The sequence below is a fragment of the Osmerus mordax genome, chromosome 20, assembly GCF_038355195.1.
Source record: "Osmerus mordax isolate fOsmMor3 chromosome 20, fOsmMor3.pri, whole genome shotgun sequence".
NCBI lineage: Eukaryota > Metazoa > Chordata > Actinopteri > Osmeriformes > Osmeridae > Osmerus > Osmerus mordax.
In genome coordinates, this window is record NC_090069.1 from 3,156,344 (window position 1) to 3,179,831 (window position 23,488).

Below are 23,488 nucleotides of genomic sequence, written 5' to 3' on the forward strand. Positions count from 1 at the left end.
TTAGCTCGAAATAATGAACCTCTCGCCGTCAATAGACTGCCTGGTTCTCTGTTTACTTGTGTTGTTTATCTATCGGTGAGGATGGCAGAGGAGAGAACGTTTGTCTTTGAGATGTTCAAAGTGTGAAAGTAAGGAAAGGGTTCGAGGAGTTGCAAGCTTTTTTTTGGGAGAGGCGTTGTTTTTCAGATTTTCTCCTGGATGTGAAGGATCTTTTAGATAAATACATGTGAACCGTTTAAAAAAGGTGCTCGGAAGTTTCCAGAATTAAGTTTCATTGCCTACGTAACAGAAGGCTCACATTTAAAACATTTTCAAACAGAAACAACACTGAACAAGATTGTATATGAATAATACATTCAATACATATTTTTACAGATTGTCCTGAACCAAATTCAAAGTTCCTAATCTTATTTGAATCTGGTACTTGAGTATTATATATTTTATTGAACCCACTCTACCACTGCAGCTCACTGATCAAGTAGTGAGGGCCACTCATTCTTTCGTTTGCTCTCAGAAAGTGAGCCATTGTTGTCTCATTGGACCTAAACACACAGCCTGTAGTATCGGTGGAGGAGAGGTAAGGGGGATATTTCTTTAAGACAAGTCCCTCAATGGTGTGAAAGGAGCCCCCCTCACTCTTCTAAACGGCTGGACACAGTTGGAGTGCCCCCCCCCCCCCTGGGGTCAACGAAGCCATTGATGTTTTCCAGGGCTGCTACGGCAGATTACTCCCCACAGCTGTCCCAGCACCGTGGAAATGAAGTTATGCTCCGTGTCAGCGATGTTTTGTGTTTTCTTCCTCCTTCTCCTCTTCTCCAAACCTACGCTTCCCTCGCTCCTTTCAAAAGTTACTCCCCCCCCCCCCCCCCCCCCCCCCCCCTTCCAGTCCCCCTCCGGCTGGGCGGCTGTAGGGAATGTCAGGAGCCAATCAGATCAGCCCACTGCCGGGCTCCCATCCAGCCTTCCCAGATAGGGAGAAGTTATCTGATTGGCTGGGGTGCTCTGTGTCTGCCTCATCACTCAGGGAGGACTGAACTGAACAACATTCTACCCCCCTCCCCCTCCCGAACCCTTCCCCCAAGGCCCTTAACCATGATAAATCAACCCCTCCCCCGCTACGACCCCCTCTCACCTTTCCAGAAGCCTGGGGTGAACTGGTCCCCCCCTTCCCCTCTCTCACACTTTCACACACACACAAACATACACACCTATCTGATTTAGTCGCTGAGGTTTACTGAGCACTCAACCATTTTGTGGGTGAGTTTGTTTATTCTTCGGTCGAACTCTGAGAGACTCTCAAGTCTATTGGTATAGCTGATGGACAGCAGGTTGCCGGTGAAAACGTACCAGAGTAAAGTAGTACTTTCACTCATGAGCAAACACACCTGAAGAGAGAGCGAACTTAATTACGATTTGAAAACAGGCTGAAGGTTTGCGACGGGAAATCCGAGCACATTTTCTTCCGCCGTGTCTTTCTGTCCATCTCACATGGTTCCTCAGAAGCACAGGGAGGAAAGCGATCTGATTGGAAGGCTGTAAGGCTGGCTGATCTCAAGAGAAGGCTTGACGTGACAGAATCAATGTGGCAGCTTGGAATTTGAACAACTTTTCTGGGAAGTTGGACTGGGGCTTAGAAGAGAAAGGGAGTAACCTACATGCATTAGTGACCACCGTTAGTCAAGAAGGGAGAAGGCAACCCAAACTTTTATCTTAAAATGTAGACAAATCTTTTTTTCAGAGGAACACTGAGGAATGTACTTTTATAACAGGAGACATGTGAAGCCAATGAAGTTTTATAACCTCTATTTGCATGACAAACTTGCACTAAACCAAACTGTCGCCAACTTATTTTAATTACACAATGGGAAAAAAATATGGTCTGTCGACATAGTGGTCAAAGCTTTCAGCTTGAAAAAATATCAATCTTGTCAGCAGTGACACTCTCTTCGCTGAATGCTAACTTCATGTAAAGTAAGTCTAGTAGTCAGCCTTCGCTTCAACTTACTCAGATGATATAGGGGTGGTTTGTGTGTGCGTGCATGCGTGTGTGAAGGGGATGGGGGGGGGTTAGGCCTGTGAGTTATGATGAGGCTATTTTAATGAAGTTCTGGTCCCTGCAGCGAAAGCCCCTATTGACTCTATCCTGTTTCAGCATGGGAAAAAACAACTTGCCTATTTGCCACTGGTGCCAAAAGTTAATTGAAAACATTTCTGGGGAAAGTATGGTTTTGGGGGCCCCATATGACTTTCATTCCTTCATTATCCCAAGCAATAATAAAGAGGCATTACAATTATTAATGGTCTGAGCAGAGGCCTCCTTTCTTAAAGCGGCAGTACCCTCTTTTGTGGCTCCTAACAAAGGCCCATAAATGCATTCGCCACATCAGTTTGACAAGCTAAAAGAGCTTCCAAGGTTTGCATATTTTTAAGTTTCAAAAACACAGGAAGCTGTTGGAACACTATATATCACTGTGTTCTTTTAGGACAGTCCATTTAAATGTGCTAACCAAAAGTGCTGAAAATATTTTGTTGTTTAGCTACAGAACCATGTATTGTTACTATAGAATTAAGTAGTTATGACGGTAGTCTTTCTCACAAGAATAAAAAATAATTGCTGCCCAGTTTGTGTTTACGACGTACTTATTTAGCAACTGTCAGAGTTTCTCAACTTAGAATCAATCAAAAGAAAGCCCAAATTAAGTTTGGTAAATAAACAAAATGTTTACAAGGTATTCAATAAAAATATGCCAAATGTACAAATTGTATATACATCGCTTCATAAAGAGTTCACATGCAGAGCCGTAGCAAATTCTTTGCCAGCATGGAGCACAGAGATATTTCGTACTTGGACGGCAAAGTAGAGAAAATGGGGGCTTTCTGCTGCACTCCCGCTGCTCTGTGGTAAATGACTGGCCCTTCACCCCCACTGCGTCCCCAAAGGTGTCAGAGAAGCAGAGTGAATGAAGTGCCAGCACATTGTGCTACTCCACCATTGTGTGTTTTACATTTCCATGACAGAAGTGCCACTCGACTTCTTCACCATTCAGTAGGCTGTAGGGCCCTTGTCCCCCTCTAGAAAAAAAACAACATGGCCGCCATCATTGGATTCAAGTCCTCTTATGAAAAGTAAAGTAGAGAACTTCCTCTCTTTATTAAAAGTGTAGAGAGAATACTTATATTGACTCCCACACCCATGTTTTTGGCGGATGTAACAATCCCCGCATTTAGCTCTGTAACATTTATTTTGTATGAAGTTTGAAAAGTAAAAGTAAACATATTTAGGCTTAGCAATGTTGGCTAATATACACAGCATTTGGAGTACTTGTAATGGCTACTTAAGTCTCCATTCACCCGAATACAGCTTTTTTCCCCCCTCTGTGTGTCTATGTGAAGACTTCTAACAAACACATGGGGCGAGGATAAATAAACTAGTCAGGCCCTTCTTAGCTCCATTTGTGCAGCAATCCCCCAGGGGCGAGTCTCGCTCTCTCTGGTGTTTTAACAGACTTTTAAGCATTAACAGTTTATGCCTTCTGCAAACATTGATGTTTACAGGGTCAAGTGTATCGATCCAAGTCGGACCTTTTTCTTTTCACTCTCATTATTTGTACTGGGATTTAGACAACATTCAGTAGCTCAAATCAACTTTGGTTTTTAATGAGAGGGTTGGTGGGAATGTCGTGGTGCAGCTGTCGAAAGACAACCGCAGTACTGAAACTGCCAATTGCGGATCTGGCCACAGAAGGTAAACTTAGACAAATATCAGGAGTCAACGGCACTTTAAGAAAGATATATTTCTTCCCACTGTGGGCACATAATGCAATAAAATCAAAGTGAAGCTTTGACATTTCGATACAGTGCAAATATCTTAGCATTAATAAACAAATAGCTCTGCAAACAAATTTATATCATACAATATACTGTACAATTTACCTTTACACATTTTACATATAAAAATAATCTTTACTTTTTCATCTTGACACTATTGTGAAATATGAAGTTGAGATTTGACTGAAACTACAACAAACTCTTTTTCTGTGTTCCACAAATGACTATTACCTAACTATTGTCGGTGTGCGTGTTCAGAGAAAATAGAAATGGAGCTCTTATAGTTGTGTGACACCATATACACTACTGGGTTACAATGTGTCTAATAAAAATGGTTGACTCTTACAGCTTAGCTCATTGGACCTAGTTAACCAAATAGGCCCACGTATCTACATAGCAGGTTCGTGATATGACACTAGGTGCCAGGTCTGGATGCAGCTTAAAGCAGGTGTGTTTCTAATAAAAGTATCCGTAAAACGTTTACGATGCTATTTATTTGACTGTGACAAACTCAAGAGGACGAACTGTTTTAAGAATGTAAGAAGTCCATTAGATAAAATGGGGTAAAACCAAAATGGTAGCCACAGCGGTAATTGCACTCTGACAAGCGAAAGAGTTACTCGAGTTCTCCTCATACGGATAGTCCTCCGTGTCCTCAATGTAGTCTTCGAAATCCTCCTCGGAGTCTGAATATCCACTACCTGCATACCTTTCATCTGCATCAAAGCAAAAGTTTTTCATACTTACTTTTACATACTCGCATATTGTTCTCTCTGTACCGTCACATATGCAAGTGTCTAACTGTTGTGCTTTTGGTATGGAGCGCATATTGGCTATAACTCTTCTACACTCATCAGAACATCTTTCACCTCCAAAAAGTTTGCGGCAATGGAATAAGTAGTCCTGCATTGCCGAGCTGCACTGAGAGTCTCTCTCGCACTGTCGCCGTGCTTCGGTACAGCCCATGCTACTGGTCCGGGGAAGGCATGGTTCTATGGCACGTTTGGTGTTCCTACAGACCAGATCCGAGGCGCAATCACAATCCTCCAATGTGGGTCCACTTTCGGTTAAATTAAGCTGGATGAGGGATGATATACAGTGACTGGGACATTTCTTCCGATCCCCGTTAATAATAGGAGCGCATGCATAAACGTATTGGTCGTACGCGTAATGGCACTCAGGTTCTCCATGACATTTCATTATGGCTTGCCAACAGACCAGCCGACGACTATGGGTAGGGGACCCTACACTGAGGCCGCCGAAAATGATCAACACGGAGTACAGAAACAAAACACATTTCCTTGTCCACTTTTTAAACCCGGCCAAACTTGCCATTTCGAAAGAGACGGATAAAAGTCACCACACTTCAGCATAGGGATTTCAGTTACTTCATTGAATCAGAGTCCAAAAAATCCGTATCCACTGCCTCAGATTCAAGATCTTGTCCCAGTGTTAAGGTTTAGAAAAGCACACCCGAAATTCCTTTAGGATGACCGTAGTGAAAACACCACATATCAAGGAAATGTAGTTGATGGTCTTTGCATTCTTTCCACAAAGATTTTATACACTGTTGCGGATCTCCATATGAAACAATGCATGTTCTCACGGTTTTAATAGTAAATTCCCACAAACCATCGCATGCCCTTTCCGAAGTCGTACGGATTTTCAACTACACCGTGTCCTTTAAAGTTAAAGAAAGTTAGCGTTAACTCCACGCGCTGCAATTCCTTCCTGGAGAATTCAGATTCAGAGCTTCAGACTTGAAAGAACTAAAAGTTGGAATGCGATAGGCGTGCTTTTTCAAAAGGGAAGATTCTCACGTCCTCTGAGTGCATTCCCTCGCAATCGCATCACTAGACTTGTGCTATCGTGCCCTAATGGTCATGTTATGATTCTCTACGTCGTTCAGGGGCAGTGACGCAAAGATGGAAACGTGACCAATGAATGAAGAGTATTCATCTGCATACGTTTTAATACAAACCGATCAATTTTTATCACTTGAAGATTTAACTTACCGGTGGTTCATGCAATGACCCAACAAATAATTAAATTGATTAAAATACATAACTGTAACCTGTAAAAAAAAATGTTTGGTTACTTTGTTAATTTGACTAAGACATGTAGAATACTGCACAAAACTCTCTCTATCATTTATATAGAGAAACTTTATAAATAATAAACTTTAGAAATTATAAGAAACGTTCAATTGGATTGTCATTTTCTAAAGGTGGTGAGGCCCACTCAGATAACACAGGATTGGTTGGATATCTCATTGGGAGAGAAAATGACAGCTGTTCCAACACATGCTCACCCCCTGTCTCACCCCTTCCACCATGAAACATAAGTTAGTATTTACACAAGCCTCGAGGGCCTTGCGATGTAACTGCACACGCGTGAATACCACCAGGCGCACATGCACATGCCAATAAAGACATGACAGCTAGTAGGTCGAGGAGCTATTATCCTCCAAACACCAAGCCCCGTAAAACACCTCAGTCGCCTTGTATGGCTTACTTAGCTGTGCGGGGGTAATCAACATAGTGCCAGCTCCCTGGGACGCAATCGCACTGCCTTTTGGTTACAGTGTCTCCTATTGACGTACAAACCCCCCCCAAAAAAATCTTCACACGTCCGGAGTGTGAAAACAAACAACAGGTTTTAATGGCAAGACACAACACACACACACAGATGCAGAGGAATGTCGGGCCGAAGAGGCTGGGTTTGTCAGTCGGAGGCCAGGAGAAGATCTGGGTACCCTGGTCCTCCCTTAGTAGTCATCAGCAAGCCCATGCAGGCTTTGAGAGGAGGCCTGGAGGCTAACAGGCGGAGAGCAGAGGGAGACACTCAGTCAGTCACTGTGATAGCCATGCTCCTCTGACCCTGTCACTTCGCTCCCCTCGGGGTCACGAAGATCTGGCAGCTGTCGGGGGGCGGGGGGGGGGGCGGGGGTCCCTGAGACCCCCTTTCCCAATTAGAGAGATTAGAGAGGATTCAAGCCCAGTGCAAAAGACATCCCACCCTCTCGACTCCAGCCAACCCCCCCCACCCCCCCACCCCCCACACCCGCCCGCACCCCACCCCTCCACACTCTCCACAAATTACCCCCATATCAGCCCAGCTGGCATACCACAGCAATAGGTCCTCTGGAGGCTCAGTTTACAACCACATCAAAGTGGAGGTCATCTGAAACACGTGACATCCTCCAACTGGCGAATCACTCAAGGGTGTCCTGTGTCAACCAGACACCAGGAAAGAGACATCACACTGGCCCAGCATGTCTATCCTGACCATCCTGGTAATAGCTTAAACGGCAACAGTATTCCTAACCCCAACCCTGGTTAAGGTGAAGCCAAGATCGTCTAGAAATGCCACTAGTGAGCCGAGTGTTTCCTGTGTCTTAGACAACAAAGACTTGTTTCTTGGTGTTATGTTGTGGACTTGCTGGGACTGGGCTAGTTCATGTCTGGGGTATGAAGCCCTCCGGTTACACAGCATGCTCTGTGTTACCGAGCGCCTTCTTGTGTTATCCGGCAAATCTGAGCAAGACTACTTCCTACCAAATGATACTATTACTGAATTCCTTTAGCACATGTACAACATTTAATGTTTTCCTTGTGAAAGTACACAAGAACGTTGAACCCCCCTCCCCCCCCCCAAATTGTTTGCAAGTGTCGAGGTAAAGTTTTCAGGGTGTGCAAATACGATATAATACAGAAAGCCACAACACAGCACACACAGTGAAGTCCCAACCGAATTGCTTCCATGTTGTTGTAAATGATTTCGACAAATAAAAGGTAACCTGTTTCTTCCATGCATTTTTCATTTCGGAAAGAAAAACTTAATACATTGCAGAGCAGAGAAGAAAAAAAAGAAGACCAAAAAAAAAAAGGAAAAAGAAATCCCATCAGTGTTGGCCTGCAGCCAGACAGGAACAAGGGCCAGATTCTCTCCAGCCAGTATGTCTGTGTGATCCAGCAGACAGCTGCTCTACCCCTCACTAGAGCCCCCAAATTACTCTAATACTTCACTGACATTCTTTACTGCTTTCCTAACTCTATTTTCAGGTTCCTTTAAGGGGGTATACCTAGGAGACTGAAGATAATATGAGCCAGGTTTTCTCCACTGGTAAAGTTTGGTTTCCTGCATTTGTTTCTAGTTTAAGTTTCTTCAGTTCAGCGTCCTGTACATGCGGTTGCTCGTGGCGACTCACATATAATAATGGTTCCAGAATTGGAATGTGGTTCTCAAGAATAGACGCACAAATACTCATGCAAAGACAGACATGCTCTTCAGTGTGTCTCCACTGCTGTCAGAAGTCATTACACACAAGCCGCCGTGCCAGAATAATTCACTGAACTTTGCATTCAAGTGCCTCCACCCCCAGATAGAGAGGGAGAGAGAGAGAGAGAGAGAGAGAGAGAGAGAGAGAGAGAGAGAGAGGAGAGGGAGAGGGAGAGGGAGAGAGGGAGAGACAGAGAGAGAGAGAGAGAGAGAGAGAGAGAGAGAGAGGGGAGGGGAGTGGAGTGGGGGAGAGGAGGACCAATATTAAAGTTGCCAAATGTTTTCTTCCCAAGCTTCTATTTATCTTCTTGTTGCTATTGGGAACCACTTAAGAAAAACATCTTGCCGATATGCTTCCCCCTTCAACAGAAGTAGGATCGAAACAGATAACATCAAACACAGAAGCGCATACATTGTACCATGTCTCCGAATTAGTAAAAGACATGCCTACCTCCCTAAAGAGAGAGAGAGAGAAACGGAGTGAGCCTCAAAGGTGGGAGTGAGTCTGAGAGAATTACAGCTCTTCTCCTGGCACAAGGTGGGGTTGAAGGCATGGCGGCTCCACCAGATCCGTTCTGGACAGTATCCACGACGTCTCTACCATTACCTTCTGGATTCCAGCAGGCCCTTCAGGTCTTATCGCTTGGGAGATTTTTTCGGGGCGGCACCACATGCTCCCAGATAGAATGCACTCCTCTGGGGAAAGGAAGCAACGGGAGGAATCTCGCTTTGAACTCGCATTGCACAGAGGAGCCACAAGTTCAAGCATCGGTCACCTCCAATCCCGTCTTTAGCCAGAAGCGTCAACACGACAAGCCGCAGCTTACACTGGGAGAGCTGTTACCTTAGTTACCACAGGCCTGTCTGCATTTTCTAATCAAAAGGGGGAATCAGGGAGTTGCTTTTTACAGGACATTTCTGAGGTTCAACCGGTTACGAACATGTTTAGCCCAAACGTGAAAATGTGTGTCCCAGAAATTTGCTGAGATTCAGAACTTTCACAGCATATAACTTGCTGTTTTTCCGTAAACAGACCAGAAAACGAGTGTCCCTTTAGTTCCCCAGATACCTTTTCGAAAAGTAATAATGATAGTCCCTGGCCCTGACTGGTAGGTTCACACTGGAATTTGGGCCTGACTTTTCAGAGAAGCCTGAGGGCTGTGGAACAGGTTGGAGAGAGGAGTTTCTTTCCAGACCGAGCGAGTCGCCAAGTCCTGCTAATGCTATTACTCTGGAGGTGACAGGAGAGAGGGAGGTGGAGGAGGCAGGAGAGGAGGGTGGTGGAGTAGACAGGAGACGAGGGAGGTGGAGGATGCAGGAGAGGAGGGAGGTGGAGTAGACAGGGGAGAGGGGTGGAAGAGGAGGCAGGGGAGAGAGGGAGGTGGAGTAGACAGGAGACGAGGGAGGTGGAGGAGGCAGGGGAGGAGGCAGGGGAGAGGGGTGGAAGAGGAGGCAGGGGAGAGAGGGAGGTGGAGGAGGCAGGGTAGAGAGGGAGGTGGAGGAGACAGGGGAAAGGGGGCTGGAAAAACCTGACGGCAAGTCGGACCAGCTCTGTTTTAAAGGAACAGTAGGAAAATTTTTTGAAAAGAAAGCCGAAAACCAACTCATCTTTGATATGATCCCCCCGTTAACCCAAAGAAAGCCGAAAACCAACTCATCTTTGATATGATCCCCCCGTTAACCCACGTTCAGCATATAAAAAGAAAGATTATAGCCCCAACCAAAGAAGAACTACACAAAATTCATCATGCCCTTCGGACATGCCACTGAGTGGGCTTATGTGTCTCACAGAGAAGTATCTTTTTCAAGGGAAGAACAAGGAGACAGCAGAGGAGGGTTTAGATATTAGTGAGAAACGTGACCTTCCTTCTCTCCCTTCCATTGTGACTGTGTATCTCAGCGTAAGGAAATACCTGCCCAGGGACTGACAGGCAAACACAAGGAAGATATTGTTCCTCCGACCAAGGTCACAGAGGGCAACGAGAAGGGGAGCAAATCACAGCCTAGTACCTCCAAGATCCGATCTGAGCCAAGAGAGAATGAGAGAAATCTTGTGCATTGAATGACGGTGACTGTCGCAGAGGACAATACCTGGCTTTAATGTCCAAAAAGACTTGAGGGTGGGCCATTGTGAAGCCGGCAAGATAAAAAGGGGTTTTAAGAAAAGCAAACTGAAAACTCTGACATCACAGGAGTAATTTGTAATAGCACCAGGGCTTTGATCAGGACTACTGTATGCTCAATGAGCACAAATACAGCCGGCCCGATCACACACATTCATTTTCACTGTGGCCCACTGGCTCTTTAGATGAGAGTGTAATGACTGTTTATGCTAACCACAGAGTTTAGAGTTGGGGATCGCCAAGGATGCTGCCAAAGGAAATGGTTTTGGATGTCAAAGCCACATACTCCGCTATGGATTTGAACCGTGGTACGGGATGTGTTCTGAAATGTCTGGGTGAAACTGGGAGAAGCATGGCTCGACACGGGCAGGAAGTCCATTCATAGTCATGACAATACTTTTAATTGGACTTGTTGTACAGCTGTTCATCTACATCCTGCAACCCTTAAGGCTATTTGGACAGTGAGAAAGACGATGCTGCATGTAATCTTTGACACAGCTGCATGTATTTATCCTACAGTATGGTACCACAGAAACCTTCCGCATCTTTTTGGATTTGTTCATTTATGTTTTGCGAGAATTCTTTTCTCATGAGCGTGGCCGAGGAACTCTCCACACGTGCATTTGACCAATCCCCTCCGATCATCCTGCCCTCACAATAACACACACACAGACACACACGCGCACACACACACACACACACACAAAAACTCTTGATTATCCAGTACCCAGAGGACCGGGTAGAGAGAGAGAGAGAGAGAGAGAGAGAGAGAGAGAGAGAGAGAGAGAGAGAGAGAGAGAGAGAGAGAGAGAGAGAGAGAGAGAGAGAGAGAGAGACAGAGAGAGAGAGAGAGAGAGACAGAGAGAGAGACAGAGAGAGAGACAGAGAGAGAGACAGAGAGAGAGACAGAGACAGACAGACAGACAGACAGAGAGAGAGAGACAGAGAGAGAGAGGGAGACAGAGAGAGACAGAGAGAGAGAGGGAGAGGGAGACAGAGAGAGACAGAGAGAGAGAGACAGAGAGAGACAGAGAGAGACAGGGAGAGAGAGAGAGACATAGAGACAGAGAGAGACACAGAGAGAGAGAGACATAGAGAGAGAGAGACATAGAGAGAGGGAGAGAAAGACAGAGAGAGAGAGAGAAAGAGAGAGAGAGAGAAAGAGAGAGAAAGAGAAAGAGAGAGTGGGATGCAGGACGCTGGAGGGATGGGAGCTCATTTCCAGGGTGCGTTCTGTAACTCAATCCCTCGGCTGGAGCAGTCTCCTCGGGGCCTGGCCGGCTGCCAAGCCGGGCCTCATGCTAAGCCTGGTCTTTAAGGCGTAGCCGTTGTTTCAAGAGACAGCGAAAATGAGATGTGACCCAGGCCTTTCCTGACATCCGCCTGAGTAATCGCAAGCGCCGGGAGAGGCACTGACGACAACGCGCTCGGAATAACACAGAGCGTTGTTCCCCAAATAATAAACCCTGCGAGCGCTGGCGAGCGACAGCCCTACTTCAGTCCAGACGGGACAGGAAATGGGTTTGTGCTGATATATGCCGTTTTTTTGCGTGTGTCTCTCTCCTCCACTTCAGTACGGCACACTTGGAGTCCAGTCAACTGTCCCTATGTACAGTGTCGATTCTGTTGTTGACACTTAGTCTGTCTCTCCCTCTGGAAATACCCTGTTATTCTTGCAGGTCATAAAGGGTGGCCTGGTTCGTTTGACTTTGAGGGTCAGAATTGTCTGGGGTGTCATCTCATGCTGAACTGTCAACAGTTCAGGTGTGAGGATGCTGGACATGTGCGTTTCCCACAGATGCCCACACAGTCCCATGCAGTGGAAGAAATTGCGTTGCCCAGTGAAGTCACCGACCGTTTGACGTAATTACACAGTGCTGTCTGCCTGGATATAACACTTCTTTGTTTAGAACGCTGTTTTACTCAGGGGTGTACGCAACCCACTAGTAATGGGCCCTCAACGGGCAAGGAAAAACACTCACACACTACTCAGAAAACGCTGTATTTCCCGACGAGTCTGTCTGCGGAGACAGATACCACACACACACTTCTAATGTAAACACTCCCCCCTCCTCGAGGAACGGCAGCAATGGTGGTCCACCACCACAGTCCTCTCTCTCTCTCTCTCTCTCTCTCTCTCTCTCTCTCTCTCTCTCTCGACTCCATCTCATAACTCAGGACCATCCTGAAGTTCACGTCTTGGGTTCCGTCCTTCGCGAGGGCACCACAATGGCGTTTTTACAGCCAAAAGAATCGACGTTGAAAAAAAACAAACACACGAAACGCACCAAAATCCTCCTCTGCTGCGGTGTTCAGGAATCTCGTGTGGAGAACCTGCTGAATCTCCCCAGGGTAGCTCTGCTCTCTCCTGCTCACCGGGTGTTTGATGATCCCAGCTAGCAGCGACAGGGGTGGTCTGAAGGAGGAGGGCTCTATCCCCCACTCTGCTGTTTCTTGGAAGTGTGTGTGGGGGTGTATGTGGGTGTGTGTGTGTGTGGCTGGGGTGCAGGGGATGTGGAGGTGTGTGTGTGTGTGTGAGGGAGGGGGGCAGGGATTCACCGATGGATACGACTAAAGTGCGCCGAGTGTTGAACATTGATTCATGCCGAGGCTGTTATGCTTCGGGATTACCTCAGTGACAATCAGAAAAGTGCCTCTCAAGAAATCCCATTGTGCAAAGTAATCACTTTGACGTGTTTGCAACATCACTGCGACATCACTCCAAGTAGAAGATTCGAGATCGGATCAGAAACTCTTTAATCCTCACCGAGTACAAAGAAAATCTTGCGCACGCGATACATAACAGTAGATTCAGTGTGCCATCAGCAAGCGTTGGGTTGGACTCCTGCTTCTAACCACCTGGTCACCATCCATGGCAGCACATCCATCATTATCCTGAGGAAACGACAAACATCAGAGGTTAAGGACAGAAGAAGATCTCCTGAGAGATCACTGCTATCAAAGGTAGATGAGAGGAACATTTAGATTGTTCTTGAGGCAGCGGCCGTTGGTGTTGCTTAGTTACCGCCACAACTTTGGACAAAACATTGTGCTTGCAAAAGCTCTTTCGACATTTTTTACTGGTTACCCCATGCCCCTTAGACGGCTTTTCTGACTTCTAGATTCAAATTGGCTTCCAGATGGGCACATTTGTTTCATTCCACAGCTTTGATTTACAGGGCTAGGGATTTTCCCCTGAACGGACAAAAAGTTTCCTGATTGAGGTAATCGTAGTGTTGAGAGAAGGTTATTAAAGAGCAAAGCATGCTGGGACTAATGTAAGTGACCCATTGAGATGTCAGTATGAATTTAAAAAGCTGGGTGTGGAGAAACGAAATGCTGACTGAGGCAATGAGGCGAATGCTCTTAAATACACCGTTGTGTCACTTCCTGAATGAGGAAATTGAGGGCCTTAGGAAACGGGGGCATATTCATGTTCGAGGCGCACAGTGCATCTCTTTGTGCCCGCAAGCACGAACCAATGGTTTGCTCCGACGACATCTCAGGTCGCTGTCTTAGCTCAGACGCACTCCATCAGACCATCAGGGGACGGAGGAGGTTTTGAAGGGGAATCTGGATTTGTGTTTAACTCCAGTCAGGGTGGTCTGTGATGCTGGGTTTACGTTTGGCTTAAACACAGCTAGCTGCCCCTCTCCAGATCCTCCTGCTCTGCTTACTGTCACTGGTAAAAGGATGAAGTAGAAGAGAGGAGAGGAGAGGAGAGGAGGGGAGAAGAGAGGAGGGGAGAGGAGGGGAGAGGAGGGGAGAGGAGGGGAGAGGAGGGGAGAGGAGGGGAGAGGAGGGCAAAATTCCACTTACACAAATAAAAGATCATCCAGACCAGCCCCCTTCGCTTACTGTGGCAGAGACGGATGGCACGCTGCTTAATCAGGGCGTCCGATAGCTGCGTTTGGTTCCTCTGACAAGCCTGTACAGTAGCACCCTCTCAGCAAGCAGCAGAGCAGAAAGACATGTGAACGCATGACGGCTCGTCCCTCGTACAGAGAGAACCTCCACGAGAACGCGCCCGACGCCCCGCAGCAGATCGTGTTGTTGCTGTCATTTTCTCCCTCTCTCTCCCTCTCTCTCTCTCTCTCTCTCTCTCTCTCTCTCTCTCTCTCTCTCTCTCTCTCTCTCTCTCTCTCGAAACAGACGTAAATGAGGGCCTTGGCTTGTCTCTTGTGGACCCGGTAATCATGGGACGGGATGTTCCCACGCAGGCAACCACCTCCTCTGCGCCAATCGGCAGTGACAGAGCTGAACCGTGTGTGAATGACCTATTGTCCCCTCCCCCCGCTCCCCCATGCCCCCCACCCCCTCAATACCCCCTTCTCCCGGGAGTAGGGGGGCGGGGGTGAGGGGAGACTTTGGTCACGTAGGAAGCCATGGTCGTAGCGGTCGTAGCGGTCGTAGCGCCCCTGGCTGAGGCCGGGGCTTCGTTTGAGTCGCCGCGACCCGAACCGACATGGATTGCACTGTTCCCTGCGGTCCCTAGATGAACGCTGTGTGCAGCTCTGTGTGAAACACCCACCATCGGGACTGGTCACGGTGATGTCATACGCCCGTGTGTGTGAGGTGAAAATCTGAACATACTGATGGCCGCACATTTTTGGAAACGATTGTTTTCATGAACCGCACATAAATACATATTCATGCAGTGAGTTTTATTTGGTATGTGGACGGTTAAATGATGGGTGGAAAAATACTTTTCTAGGGTCAGGAAAACTTTCGTGCTAGCCATGTCTATTGTTTCTCTCCCTTGAGATATATAACCTCGATCTGCCATTTCTCCTGTTTTTCCTGGCAAACAAAGCACGATTGAACTTAATTTAATCACCAGCCAGACTGCCAAGTAAGAGAGTAAGATGTAACATATATTCCCGCAGCTATGAGAAAATGGAGAATACATCTAGATAACACACACATGTAGACTGTCAGGCCAGCCAACGTTGCACCTCTTGAAAACTCCCACTTCCTCCAGGCAAGCTGAAAACCTCGGACCAGGTCACAGTATAGAAGGCATGCTCAAAGGTTTTTTGAAAAAATCTGCTTTATCTAACCCTGCAGAGAAGCTATAAGTGTAAACATGTTTTGTGCAGGCTGTGCCCTGGGGGGTGGGGGAGGCTCATGCGCTCACAACGTCTAAAAGTTACCTGATTGGTCAGAGAGGGTTCTGACTCACACACTCGTAACGTCGGTAACTCAAATCATATGTCCAGAAACATCCAACCACAGCACGTTCCTCCGAGAATCGCTTTCAATCTCATTCAACTGACCGGATCGACTCTACAAAGAAAAGGAAATTACACTGTATCAAAATCATGGTCAGTGATCTGGAACGGGACAAATAAATGGTAAGATAAAAAGCCGGTGTCATGCTCCCCCAAACCCTCCCCCCCCCCCCCCCCCTCCACCACCCCCATCGCCCCCCCTCCTGTGTGTTTACAGCAGAAGTGACAAGAGACACTGTCTCGTCTCAGCTGTTTACACTGGGACACAAGACCACCTGGTAACACCTTGCCCATCAGAGGGGGATGTGTAAACATGTGGTGGTGGTGGGGGGGGGGGGGTACGGACAGCAGAAGACCACCTCTGGGGACTTAAAACAAACAAGCCAATGACTATAGTCTTGAGCGCCTCATTTGTGTGTACAATTGAATGCATGCAGGTCTTCAAACAGATGATAAGGCTAAAGGTGTTAGCTGGTTCGTGAGGTTTACCTCTGACTGACCACTGACAAGACCCAGCATCCCACTTTCGCTCAAACACACTCAAACACACACACACACACACATACAGTAGCAGAAGAAAAATATACAAGCTAAGCTGAGTTTTACCCACAAAATCTAAATATTGACTCTGTAACCTGTAATCACTCTGAACAGAATAGAAATAAACAAATGTGTGTGTGTGTTTATAGTTCACACAGCAACCATTTATTTAACATATTTCACAGCAGGTTTGGAATCAAATTACAGGAATATAGAGATGTTTGAAAAACACATTTTAATTCAGTCAACGTGGCTGCTTTGGGTGATATTGCCATTTTCTCTCCACACAAAGGACTGCAGTGTTGGAACTGCCTTGCTAGCTTACAGTCTGCACACAGGCATCTGCTGTTAATCCACATCATTCTAGTTTCATATGAATCACATACCAAAATCTGACATCAAGGGACTTTTATCAATGGCCAAGACTAAAATAAAAGAAGCAATAAAAACTCCAATATGTTCTCAGAGGAACTTTCATCTTGTCATGCCAAGTTTCCACTGTACTGAACTCATGACGTCATAATAACAGCCATCGATCATGCACGCGCACACACACACTCACTCACACAAATGCTCATATCAGGCTGTGAATCCAGATCGTTTTACACTTGCATTGTTCCTCTCGGCTGGTCCCCAGTTGCACTCCACCCTTAAGCGACATAAGTGCACTGGCTTAAAAAGGGTCTGTTGTTTTTGAGGACCATAATGATTGCTTACCCAAATAAACTGCCATTGAATGCGCCCGTTGAACTAGCATTAGCGACTCTTTTTTTTCCCCTGCGAGAGAGTCTTTATGGCCCATTAGTGCCGTGGCTATGCTAAAACATTTCTGGCGCAGCTACACAAGGCCTGCTATGGCGAGCTGCCGATGCTGGAGACATCAGTCGGGTGGGAAGAGAGCGAACCGTCTGGCAGGGGATGAAGGCGAGGCCATAGAGCGTGAACAGACGACCAGACGAACAGAGAACCCTCTCAATACTGAGCGCATGTCCTTTCAGGCAGAGATTCTCTCTGTGTTGTGCTGATTATCGGACATTAAGCAAAACAAACAATGAAACAACAGAGGCCAGTTTCTTCATAGCTTATCGTTCCTGCGTAGCGAAGGCCAACAACACCTATGGGACTTCTGTTTTGACCTTGAAATATGACAATGGATGAACAGACGTGGCCAGCTAAGGGTTATGCATTCTGATTTAATTGCTGATTTCATTCACACACTCACTATGATGAGATAGGACTGTCTTGTTAATCTACCCATTTTGTAAAATTCCAAACAAGGCAACAAGAGACCTTTAGAGACCTTTTGTGTTAGTTAGCCTACACATTGCGTTCCTCTATCTGGTAGAATTCGTTTTTATCATTAATTTATCTCCCTTCTCAAAGCAATGACGTTGTGTTGTTATGCTATCTAGTTTCAGAGCTGTATCAATAGTCTGGAGACTCTCAGTTCAATGTTGGTAATTGATGCGTACGTCTGTGGTAGTGTTTCTGCTTGTGTTAATTTGAAATGACAAGAGAGTGGGAAGTCGTGAAAATTCAGACGTTACGGAGAACTGTCATCAAGTTAGAGTAACATAATTTGGCCATGTTTTATGGCCATTTATCACACCCTCTCTACCAAGAAGGCCAGGCAAGGACATGAACTTATGATTGTTTAGTCATTTAGTTGTACAGGCTTGTATCCACTCAAATAATTATTTGTGAAAACCCTCTCGGCCTACTGTCTGTCTTCCGTAACAATAACGAGTGTTGGGTCTCAGTTCGTCTCTGAGCTGACTATCCTATGCCGCCATCTGCTGGAGAATGAATATCCAAGTCAAAAAGAGAAAATAATTGTTTTACCCACGATTCCTGACAGATGGAGGCATTTATCAGGGTTTGGTTAGACAGCGTTTGTATAAAATAGGAAGCGATCTTTTTAAATGTTCTAATAACGCATTTTGTTCACAATGTGTTCGTCACCTATGCTGGGATGTTCGCATTTATCGTATGCAGCTTCCTGCCAAAGGAAATTCATTGTTTGTGTAAACATTGGCAAATAAAGCTGATTCTGATTCCGATTTGTTTCAAGACTGATAAAATGTGGCATAGTCGTGTTCGTTTCGGCCAGGTAGCTTGAAACTTAGAGGTTTATAATTGTATTTACATAATCACAAAAGTGCAACCTGCTATCGCCCAGAAATGCTAACTGCTACTGGGACGTCATTGTAAAACATATTTATCACATCTATTTTGTGTTTGAATAATATTTGCATGATTAGCTTAATCTTTGACATGATGCCCCAATCAATTTCAGCGTCTCTGTCTTCCTTACTATTTATCTAATAGAAACTCACCATTAGCCTACTCGTTGTCATTGTATTGATCAAACGTTTTCGAGGATCACGAGAAAAGCATAGACTGTTGCATATAATCGACTAGTCGCTTGGACTTTAGCCCTTTTCAAAACAAATCGCATTGTAATCCAAACAGGGCTTGATTTTTCATGATTAAAACAGTTTAAGGTAGAATGCAATTATTCTTCATAGGCCATGCAAATGCTGACACAAAACGATTGTTAAGGTTATATAATTCAGTTAATTTCTGGGCAAAATCGGTAGTTTTTCATCGAATGAAAGAAATATCAAACAACATTAAAAGCCAAATATTGAGTAAAAAAATAACTACTAGTTAATAAACAATAAGATTGCATCTAAAATACAATAGGCTGAGCTTGCTATTTTTTAGTTTTTTTTTTAAGCAATCACTCTTGTCAACAAAAACGTCCCTGACAAGTGTTATAAGTCGATGTGACCGGTGACTCGTAGCTTACGTCATTGTAGACAAGGTTGTCTTTTAACTTAAAGACCAGAAGCAGCACTGACTCAATTTCTCTATCTATGGGCGTGTTGTGAAATCAGAACTTATCCTCTTCAAAATAAATGCATGTAGCCTAGGTTGTTGATTGATTTTGTCTGAATGCTTCATTAACAAAAAGTACGATACAGTCTACTTGTAGGCCAGTCTTCAATACAGTCATCCATGCATAATTTCAATATGCTAGAAGTGTACTTTTTCGATTTTTACGCCAAATATGCAGCGTGTATGCTATGTGTGGCATTGTATAGGCTATTAATGAAAAAGCATACACTTTGTTGATTTCAGAACAAGCCACAAGTCAGAAAGCTCTGTACGATGTCAAAGGCGATTTGTAGGCTATAGGTTATAGCCTATGCCTATGAGTCATTGCCTGGGACAGGGGGAACAGCATTACAATATTGTCATCAGCGTTTGAAAGTCAATGTTAAACCACAGCCCAAATGTAACTGATTAGAAACTACACAAAAGCTCACAGACGTATGTTTTAACCATCAACAGCATCACATTGGTATAAGACAATTATGGAACCACTTATTGAAATATAGCTTATGGATAGTAGGCCTATGCATAACCTAAACTGGTTTAGGTTGTAGGCGTTTCCGTTAAAACACGGAAATGGGCTTCCATAGGGTTTAAGGCCTCTCTGCACCGCTACCTTCCCACAGTAAACCACGCTTGGAGGCGTTTGAAGATGCATGTTTAGCGGTGACACGAAACTCTTAGCTACAGGAGTTCTGACATGATTAGTTTGGAAACTATTTTAGTCGCCTACAATTATTAGTGATAGGCATAGTTGCCTATTACAAAATTGCTATTCATTCCTAGATAATTAGGTCAGTGATGGAAAGAATGATAACAAACAGCTGCATTATGTATAGGCTAATTGATTTACTCAAAGGTTATCATCATTCGATTGCCTGTTGTGTAAAACATGCATTGTTTATATGCAAGGTCATTTACATCTTAAAAGTGTATGTTCATGAGTCGGTCTTTTGCGTTTCGGGCTGTAGGCCCTAGCTAGCACATTTTCGTTTTCTATAGTGCTGGTGTTTCTTAACTTATTTTAAATTACGATTATTGTTTCTGACAAGCAAGCAAAAAGTCTGCATGGAGTTGCTTTGTTTCCGCGTCTGTAATTCCCGTACAAGTTACATCAAGCCATCTGAAGTTGAAATGATCACGTTGGATAGAGTCACATGCTCTGATGTTTACACAGGGCGGGACTACGTGATCTAGTCTCCGGTTAGCCAATCACCACTCGCAGATTCTATGCCCTTACAGAATAAGGGAGATAGCTGGCAATATAAAGCAAGAGAGGCTCTTTAACAACACGTTTGGAAAACACTTTAAAAGTCTTCAAGCTTTCTGGCATAACAGTAAGTACATTTTTATTCTTCTTTTATTGTAAGTTTGGTTCTGTACATTGTAACGCGTTATAGTGCAACATCGGGGTTATCTACGCTTTGTCGCATAGGCCACGTTAAATTGAGCCTATTCAACAAAGAATACTTTTTCATTAACTTCAGTTATAGATGAAAGTTACTTTTATAATTTAAAGTAACGAATTCGATTCCTGCATCCCTGATTTTCTTCTACCGTTGCCCTCGTCGCTACGATTCCTTTGTTTTGTTTTTCCCGTGAGGAACATGCTGTTCCAAGTCCAGGATTGTTTTTCTTCGTGTTTAAAAAAACAAACAACTATTTCAGTCATTTGTGGACTAGCCCCATCTGATGACCCCTTCTACGTAGTCATTTTAGGAAAACGACTGCTCTTCAAAAGATTCGTTTTCCTTTTCGATTTCCTGTGCTTTTCCTCCATGTTCTAGGAATGACTTGGCTGCTTTATGGTTAGGCCTGCGTCTCATGATCGGGCTCAACTAGTAAAACCATATCGCAGCAGACAAACACAAATTGTGGCGGTTTGCACAGAGTCACTCTCATATAGTCAATTTATTTAGCTATTTCGAATATGACGCTTGAAAAATGCAAACAGTTGCTCCAAACAAGAGTAGGCCAACAGTATCTTAATGTTGTTGTTTTTGTCGAGCGAGGGCGGGTTCAGATGTCGATAGCATTTCAGTCTATATATATATCGGCTAACGTGTGCACATTCTGAAGGAAGGGTTTCTGTCTCTCTTTTCCCCCAGTTGTTCAGCCATGACTCTGTACCTGGTAGTACTGGTGCTCTGCACTGGAGCCGCTTTAGCCGCGCCTAGGTTCGACGCACAGTTTGATGAGCACTGGGACTTATGGAAGAGCTGGCACAGCAAGAACTACCAACATGAGGTGGGTGTTGATGTCACTGAACGATTAAAACAGTTATGAATTCATGGCTGACCTACCGTTGGGCTTTGACCGCAAATACAGTTTATTAATTAACGTGGCGGCCTACATAATGCTAGACTGACTTAGACATTGTTACTGTTGTGTATTCAGGCAGAATTTCCTGACTACCTTTCTCTCCATCTAGAAGGAAGAAGGCTGGAGGCGGATGGTGTGGGAGAAGAACTTGAAGAAGATCGAGATGCACAACTTGGAGCACTCCCTTGGGAAGCACTCCTACAGTCTCGGCATGAATCATTTTGGAGACATGGTAAGACATGTAGGACCAGGTGCACCTGTCACAGGTTCAGGTGTTGAAATCACAAATTTCTGGTTCCAGTAAAAAAAAAAAAAAAAAGGATCTGAGTAGGGAACCGAAACTGTCTCTTCACATGGTGATGAATGTGTATGCTTAAGATAGTACACAGACCTTAGTTCGCGTGATGATGTCTTTGCAGACCAATGAGGAGTTCAGGCAGGTGATGAATGGCTACAAACTGCAGCAGAGGAAGTTTAAGGGCTCTCTGTTCCTGGAACCCAACAACATGGAAGCCCCCAAGCAGGTGGACTGGAGAGAGGAGGGCTATGTGACTCCTGTCAAAGACCAGGTGAGAACCATCGAACCGTAGACCGTACTTTTAGTTCAGACATGTTTATCTTGATCACAAAACTGCTTCAGAAATCAATGCAGTCGCAGGTGGACTGGCTGGTTAAAATGCTGTTGACATTGTTCGTGTAAGTAACGTGTCTCTGGAGTAGAGTTTTATTTATAGAGCACGTTTCAAAACGCAACTGTTGACCAAGTGCTGTACAGTCAGAGTATCAGAGTAGCCATAAAACAACACATACATAAACAAGTGTTTTAAAGACGGGACTTTCGATGCCATCCTTCCAGGGCCAGTGCGGGTCTTGCTGGGCTTTCAGCACCACCGGCGCCATGGAGGGTCAGATGTTCAGGAAGACCCAGAAGCTTGTGTCTCTGAGCGAGCAAAACCTGGTGGACTGCTCGCGGCCTGAAGGAAACGAGGGCTGCAACGGTGGGCTGATGGACCAGGCCTTCCAGTACATCCAGGACAACAGCGGCCTGGACTCAGAGGAAGCATACCCATATTTGGGCACGGTGAGGACCCACTTCCTGGTTAAAAGTTCACTGTTGATGTGTTGTTAAAAAAAACAAACATGGATTAAGTCTCCTCACTAGTTGTACTCCCTGTTGTTGTTTTGACGACCTGGTCTTCACCAAGCAGGATTGCGTCAAAGTAATCCAAAAAAACTTCAGTCCGTCCGTCTCCCTCAATCTCAAATGTCTGCTCAATGTGATGTTCCTGCAGGATGACCAGCCCTGCAACTACAAGGCTGAGTTCAGCGCTGCCAACGACACAGGCTTCATGGACATCCCCAGTGGGAAGGAACACGCCCTGATGAAAGCGATCGCCTCCGTGGGTCCCGTCTCTGTCGCCATCGACGCCGGCCACGAGTCTTTCCAGTTCTACCAGTCTGGTGAGCAGTCATGAGCTTCTCTAAGCCTGGGGGGGATCCATGTAGAATGAACTAATATCATGAGAACGGCATAATTAGGAGCGTGCTTTTTGTTCTGCCTCTAGGCATCTACTATGAGAAGGAGTGCAGCAGCGAAGAGCTGGATCATGGAGTACTGGCCGTTGGATATGGCTTCGAGGGAAAGGACGTGGACGGGAAGAAGTACTGGATTGTGAAGAACAGGTACGCAACTGAATGAACTGACCCCTTCTTGGCATGCATTGCTAAGATGTTTTTACTGACTGGTAATTGAACTTCCTTCACCATTTTTTGGTAATCGACTCTAATGTTGACTTTCGTTATCTTCTCAGCTGGAGTGAGAAGTGGGGAGACAAAGGTTACATCTTAATGGCGAAGGACAGGAAGAACCACTGTGGAATCGCTACAGCTGCCAGCTACCCTCTCGTGTAGAGTGGGGTCTGTCGTCAACATGCTTTGGGTGTGTTGTTAGTTAGGCATATTTTAAAGAAAGGGCCCTGATTACAGAGCTGCCTTAATGTTGATAAAGGGTATGAGAGACATAAACAATTGGGAATGAAACACAATTTTAGGATGTTTATCCAATTCAACTGTTTGTTTTATACTTGATTTTACGTGTGTATGAGATTGTAAATATACTGTGTTTTTTTTGTTGTTTTTTTTTCGCGTTAATTGATAGAAACCCGTTGGACCTCTGTGGTGCACATTCCCAGTCTTGTCTGCTTGACATGTTCTGTAAAACCATATTAACTGGCACATGAGCGAAATAAATGTTTTACAATACAC

General features: G+C 45.2%; 2 protein-coding genes across 3 annotated transcripts; one reads left to right on the forward strand and one right to left on the reverse strand.

Annotated features, from left to right (window-relative positions):
* Window positions 1–3,775: 3,775 nt before the first annotated feature.
* On the reverse strand, window positions 3,776–5,679 carry gas1b (growth arrest-specific 1b). The gene has a single exon (XM_067258250.1). It carries the CDS (start codon window positions 5,161–5,163, stop codon window positions 4,378–4,380), a length of 786 nt encoding a protein of 261 aa, XP_067114351.1. The 5' UTR covers window positions 5,164–5,679; the 3' UTR covers window positions 3,776–4,377.
* Window positions 5,680–20,119: 14,440 nt separating this feature from the next.
* On the forward strand, window positions 20,120–23,487 carry ctsla (cathepsin La). Of its 2 annotated transcripts, none has more exons than XM_067258729.1 (8): window positions 20,120–20,238; window positions 21,010–21,148; window positions 21,333–21,455; window positions 21,643–21,792; window positions 22,080–22,304; window positions 22,516–22,684; window positions 22,789–22,906; window positions 23,035–23,487. In XM_067258729.1, the coding sequence occupies exons 2-8, from the start codon at window positions 21,020–21,022 to the stop codon at window positions 23,132–23,134; spliced, it is 1,014 nt and encodes a 337-aa protein (XP_067114830.1). In that variant the 5' UTR covers window positions 20,120–20,238; window positions 21,010–21,019; the 3' UTR covers window positions 23,135–23,487. The 2 variants fall into 2 exon arrangements, with proteins under 2 accessions (XP_067114830.1, XP_067114831.1); XM_067258730.1 differs by having other exon boundaries at window positions 21,336–21,455.
* The last annotated feature ends 1 nt before the right edge of the window (window position 23,488 follows it).

Bases quoted from the DNA above. Each gene is read 5' to 3' on its own strand.
- gas1b (XM_067258250.1), bottom strand. From the start codon at position 5,163: ATGGCAAGTTTGGCCGGGTTTAAAAAGTGGACAAGGAAATGTGTTTTG.
- ctsla (XM_067258729.1), top strand. From the start codon at position 21,020: ATGACTCTGTACCTGGTAGTACTGGTGCTCTGCACTGGAGCCGCTTTA. The intron at 21,456-21,642 runs GTAAGACATGTA...ATGTCTTTGCAG, and splicing joins TGAATCATTTTGGAGACATG to ACCAATGAGGAGTTCAGGCA. The intron at 22,305-22,515 runs GTGAGGACCCAC...ATGTTCCTGCAG, and splicing joins CATACCCATATTTGGGCACG to GATGACCAGCCCTGCAACTA.